Consider the following 6520-nt stretch of genomic DNA (forward strand, 5'->3'; position numbering starts at 1 on the left):
TGCACCCCCTTTCCAGTGAACATTCCAGTGTGGGTCTAGATCATTACTTATAAATGTACAATTTAGAAAGAAAAATAGGATGTAACGTCTACATAATAATTTTTAAAATCTGACATTAATATATTTTAAGATAGACTATTGTGCCAGATATTTTGGTAGGCACAAGAATAAAATGCTAGCAATCTAGACAAAGTCCCTGCCCTCACAGAACTTACATTCTAGGAGGGAAGGTAGCCAAGAAAATAAGCAATAACTATAAAGTGTGTTATGTGGCACAATGGTGGAAGTGTAGGCAATATTGGAGTCCAGAACTTACAGCTCCCATTATAATTGGCTAGTATCTGCCACTGCATTGTACAAATTTGAATTAATAATCCCTATACTCTAATATGCAATTAAAAAAAAAAACTCTTTGTTTTACAGTTGGTGGATTCAAAGTGGGATTGGACCTTGTTGTAGAATTTGAATTCCGTACAACTAGAACCACTGGAGTTCTTCTGGGAATCAGCAGTCAAAAGATGGATGGGATGGGTATCGAAATGATTGATGAAAAGGTGAGTGTCTGCTGTCCAAACATTTCTGATTGATTTCTTCATGATACTGTTGTTCATGTGTAGAGAACTTTATTTCAGAGCCTTGCTGTCTTCTTTGTTGGGAGAAAGCTGAAATGTATTTTTTCATCCTTCTTGATTATCCCAATTTCTGTGTGTTTTCTGCATCATTATTTTGTGGATTAGTATAAACTTTAAATGTGTTCATTCTATAGCAAGCCAACTATATTGACTATTAATGGACCAAATAGTTCTAGATCTCAAGCTCTTACTGTATTGCTATAAGTACTCTGTTAATCTCCTCTTTATGAACACACACACTGTCTATGAAGCTGATTCCAGTGGAAGAAAAGGAGGTGTCTTGGACCCTCTAAAATCAGTCAGCCTCTTAAAACAGGGTAGGCATCTCTCAGAAGTCAAGGTGGCCAGTTGATATATCAGATTCTCAATTTTTATTTAAAAGCATCCAGATATTGTTGCAAAAAAACAGAAAATTATTAAAATATTTTGTCAGTTTGCTTACAATGGATCATGTAATTCTAAACACTTCTTTAATCCCCGCCTGCCTGTAAACAGCAACCTGCAGAGAGACAACCTGTTTACATGTACTTTGTACCGTAGGGAGCAGGTTAAAAGAGGAGGCAAAGCAGGAAATTTCACAAGTCTCCTGTGTGGGTATTAAATAGGAATTGTACTTCAACTCTGGTCATATTTCCACTATTAGGGTTCTGCTGCCTCCCAAGAAGAAAAACCACATAGTGACCTAAAATACATGTTCCTTGCCTCCTCTCTCCTTCCCCTCAGTCTTCAAATTACCCTCTAAGGCAGTATAGCAAAAAAAGACCCAAAAGAAGCAAAAGGGTGAACAAATAAGCAGCACTTGATAGTTTTGCCAAATTTTCAAAACACTTTTATTATACCTTGTTGGAGTAAACTTCATCTGCTTATAACTGCAGTTGCTATCAACACGTCACTGTATCCTGGATTTCTCACCAAGCTCCTTTTACATGCAAAATCCTGTGATTACAAACTCTGCCCAGAACAGTCAACTCTTCACTACTATTTACATCATCGTGTAGTTTACAAACCTTTCACCTATTTAACTGCATTTTTTTTTTTTTTTTGGACCAGTAAGGGGATTGCAACCCTTGGCACGGTGTGGTCTGCACCATGCTCAGCCAGTGAGCGCACCGGCCATCCCTATATAGGATCCGAACCCGCAGCCTTGGCACTACCAGCGCCGCACTCACCTGAGTGAGCCACGGGGCCGGCCCTTTAACTGCACTTTTAATCTTCTTTTTAAAAACCCTATGTCTTTTCTTTTACCTTGTCAAATCTGTTGCCAACTGACTAATATTTTCAATGTTTCAATGTGTTCTTTTTTTCATCAGCTTCAAACGAATTCTGTCATCTCAAATTTCAGGGGCCTTTCCACATTACTGAAAACAGACTTTTCTTATTTAGACAAGAACGCCTAATCAAAATTCATTGTTAGGAATTTAACTGGCCTTCTGGCTCGGGTCTTTGGCACCTGTGATATGAAATGTGCCCAAAAAGTAATTATGGAACTCTCAGTCCTGTATATAAAATGAAATCCATGACAAAAAAAATTCAATTAAAACATCAAAAGTTTAAATTAACAAAAAATTCTTTAAAGTGAATTTGTAGAGCGAATTAATGAATCACTTTGAACAACATTTTTAAAGAAAATTTTATAAGGTTCACTAAAATCATTCACATTCTAAAAAAGTCTGTGTTAGAATTTTTCCCTGTTTACACTAAGGTCCTTTTGTTGTCACCTGGCCTGAAATTTTTCTGAAAACAGAATTATTACCAGCTTAACACATCATGCCTATTACTACCAACAGTGCCCGAAAGCAGAGAACATCATTTGTGACTACTGGTGATTAGATTTGTATTTTAATTTCTGTCAAGTTTTAAAAAATTTTTAATATGCCCCAGTTATTTTCATTTCAAATGATTCCAGTCATGTCTTTCCTAGAGACCTGATAATTTTTACTGCGGGAACCATCATGATATTCCTCTAACGAAACCATCTGTAACTGATCAATTTTCTACTTTCTAGCTCATGTTTCATGTGGACAATGGCGCCGGCCGATTCACTGCTATCTATGATGCTGGGATCCCAGGGCATTTGTGTGACGGACAGTGGCATAAAGTCACTGCCAACAAGATCAAACACCGCATCGAGCTCACCGTAGATGGGAACCAGGTGGAAGCCCAAAGCCCAAACCCAGCATCTACGTCAGCTGACACAAATGACCCTGTATTTGTTGGAGGTTTCCCAGGTGAGTGTTGGCTACTCCAGCAACAATTCCTTTGCTCTATTATGTGAGTGGTTTTGAAAACACATATTTATATAAGTATGTCCAAGAAGGTGTGCTGAAGTGTACTTGCTCCTTAGTTTTAGAATCTGCTTCTATAAATAACACCTTACCTAAAATTTCCAGTGTGTAAAATGAGCATATTACTTATAAAAACCACATGGGACTTAACTTTTCATGATAGCCCTCAAAGTTTCATTCACAGAGAGATGGAGGCTAGAGGAAATGAATTTGGCTTATAAAAGATATAAGGCGTTTAACAGCAACTGGGGCCAAAGTTGGTGTTCTTTCTGATTTTTTTTTTTTAAATTAATATACCAGAGGAATCATAAAATATTATGGAACTTATTTCCTCAAGTTCTGGAAATCATTGGGTTAAATGTAGCTAATTTCCCCTTTAGGTTATTATAGAGTTTATATTTATATTACAAAGAAACCCAAGCAATAAATCTGCATCTAAAATCCTTCTCCAGCACATTAAACATAGCATGTGAACCACAGAGAGTTACCTAAAGTGCCCATAAACATGAGTGGCCAACTGGATGAGAAATAAGCCAAGTGCCTCTTAATAAGTACTGTAATAACACAGACTCCTGGAATAGTCTTTCATCATTTTGGCAAGAGGAACTTTTGTCCCCATTTATATAAAGCTCCACTACTTAACAAAATAAGCAAAACGTATATTCAGCAGAGGTTGACAGAGCAAAAGATAAAGAAGTATCAGGGACTTATTGAAAACTCCTCTTTCCAAAGACACATCTGGGTTTTAAAAAGACCTGCGCCTGCTTCAATCAGGATAAACCCCACGATATTATGAAGCATATAATGTACTTCTCCATTCATAGTCTATAGATTGGGATCCTAGTTAACACCTAGTAGGCCTGATGAAATAATGGCCTTAGTAAGAGGAAGAAGATTTTATGTGTTTCCAACCAACTTAACCTTTTTGGGATTTATTTTTACAATGTAAGAAAGTTGATAAGTCATCTTTAAAAACCCATGTCCTAATTCAGTATTTAAAGTATTTGACTAATTGCTTTGTTTTATTAAATAAAATTTTATAGTTGTTACAACTGTAAATTTGTTCATTCCAAGCCAAATTATTTGTTTAATGTCTTAAAATATATAATTCTAGATGTTTCCATATTTCATAATACATAACTATAAAAAAGTTGGTATTTCTCTACAAATCTATTGGTAAAGCTAAAAACAAAATCACTAACTTTACATGAGACAGTACTGCAATTTAATCTCAAGCTAACAACTGACTTTGAAATATGCTCTTAACAATTAATGCAGCAGCATTTCAAGACTGAGCCCACTTGCTTTGTTTTTTTCAGATGGCCTCAACCAGTTTGGCCTGACAACCAACATTCGGTTCCGAGGTTGCATCCGATCCCTGAGGCTCACCAAAGGCACAGGGAAGCCACTGGAGATTAATTTTGCCAAAGCCCTGGAACTGAGGGGCGTTCAACCTGTATCATGCCCAGCCAACTAATAAAAATAAGTTTAACCCCAAGAAGGGCCCATCAAAACAATAAAACAAATATATTTTACCTATGTATGCTAATAAAACTAATTTGTGCATGTATATAAAATCCTTTCCATATTCAGACAGTGCTAAATCAGACTCCAGACTGAATTTTAATTCAAGTTCTTTCTCAAGTCTATGAATATTAAATGAATTATTTCGTTCTAAATAATTGCTTGTTTGTGTGGTTTAAGGACAAAAGGCAACTGACCATAAATTGTTGAATTTGCAACATGTCCTGAAGTCATCTCAAGGAAAAGAGATCAGATGCAATTTGTGAAGGCAACTTTTTTTTTTTAAACTTACTCCTATTAATTAATACTTTTATCATCCTTTTCCATGTATTTCGGCTTTGGCTTTCTGTTCAAACCACTGAAAACAAATGGATTTGGCACGTGCGATTGGGAGGAAATCGGCTTGCTTACTCCCTCTGTTTGTGAAGGCATTAGCAAATCATTTCCCTGATCCAGATTCATTATTAGAGAGTTTAACTAGCCCTATGAATGAATGTCCTTTCATGCTGCAGGTAGACAGTATAGCTCTGATTCAGGCCAGAGTGCTTAATTACTTGATTTTCTTGTTTGATAATGATTTATAGGCTTTGGGGAGATAACAGAACCAAGCTCCAGAATGACTGTTAAGCACACATTTGATAGTACAGTATTGAGGATTTGGGCTTTTTAAGTTTGCACTGAATATCACAATTTACACGTAGGTGGAGAAGAAAAATGCTGAAATGCATTTTTACCTACTGGGAAACGAGAAACCAGAAACGTAAAATGCATACTTCATTGAGTCTTTTTGAGTTGTTATTTGATTTAACAAATCCATTTCCTAAAAAATTTCCATGTTTTTTTCTCCTTTTACCCACTATTTCAATCATCTTCAAAGGGCGTGTGAGAAGACTGACCTAGATTTTATTCATCAACTTAAGAAGGAAACATTTCATTTGCCATCTTCAGTAGAAATGGTTGTAGTCTAATAATTCAGAACATTCATTTAAAAGAACAGGAGCCCTCCCTCACTACGGAATCGTAGCAAAAGAAGAAATAAGCTGCTCTGACAATGATATCCACTGGGGTAGGGAAGGTGCTGTTTCTAATCACGGTGATGGCTAACATATTCTTATACTTCACTCCTGGCCAGTAGCTCAGTACAATTTGTCCACACAACTTCATTTAGAGCAAGTGATTCTCAACCTTGGCTCCGTGTTTTAGAAAATTGCCTGGGAAGTTGTAAAACAAACTGGTGCTTGGTCTAGCGATTCTGATTTGGTCATCCTGGGCATGAGGATTTTTAAAAACCTTCCTAGGAAATTCTAATATGTTAAGGATGAGAACCACTAAAGATAAAAATTATCCACCATGCCTACAAAGAGTTTTATAGTCATTTGAGAATTCTACTATTAGCTTTGTCTTGTCCATTACCATACACATTAAAAAAATAATTGTATGTTGAATCTATTTAATGTCTTTTAACTAAACTTTAAGCAATAAAACTATTCAACCAATATGTTTTGAAAGTTAAGATATTACTTCTGCACTGAACACTTACATGACTTTTGGGGCTTATTCTGGATAATGGGTAGGATAAACAGGAATAAAGATGCTAGGTCCATTCAACTAAAAGTTAATGCCTTTCTTTTCTGAGTCTTGCACAGAAAAATACATGACAAATCTCAAAGCAAAGGTACTTAATTGGCAATCCTATTGGAGCCAAGTCCTGCTGAAATCAATTTGTAGGTTAGTGCCTTAAAACTGCAGAGTTAGAAGCAGCCTTTGAGATCAATCAGTACAGCGATTCTCAAATCTAGTTAGACATTAAAAGTGCCGTGGGTGCTAAAAAAAAATCTACGTCTGGTGTCACCCCAGACCAATTCAACTATAATCTCTGGGTCAGGGCTTGTCATTGGCATTTTCTAAAGTCCCCAATTGATTGTAATGTACAACTAAGACTGAAAAGCCCTGGGCTCCTGCCACCTCCACATTTACGAAAAGGAACTAGAGGAGATTTGAGAGTGTGCTCAAGGTCCCATCTCAGTAAAGTTCTCCAATATAGTTCCAAGAAAGTTGCATCTGGACCCAAGCAGAATT

General features: G+C 36.5%; 1 protein-coding gene across 1 annotated transcript in view; it reads left to right on the plus strand.

Moving 5' to 3' along the window:
• LAMA2 (laminin, alpha 2) overlaps positions 1-5937 on the plus strand; it is a 310853-nt gene extending 304916 nt beyond the window's left edge. The window contains exons 54-56 of the mRNA XM_008568714.1: positions 424-554; positions 2638-2860; positions 4237-5937. Of these exons, the coding sequence (XP_008566936.1) occupies positions 424-554; positions 2638-2860; positions 4237-4394 (512 nt within the window). The 3' untranslated portion in view covers positions 4395-5937. The remainder of the gene's footprint in view (positions 1-423; positions 555-2637; positions 2861-4236) is intronic.
• The last annotated feature ends 583 nt before the right edge of the window (positions 5938-6520 follow it).

Source organism: Galeopterus variegatus, unplaced genomic scaffold, assembly GCF_000696425.1.
Source record: "Galeopterus variegatus unplaced genomic scaffold, G_variegatus-3.0.2 Scaffold434, whole genome shotgun sequence".
NCBI lineage: Eukaryota > Metazoa > Chordata > Mammalia > Dermoptera > Cynocephalidae > Galeopterus > Galeopterus variegatus.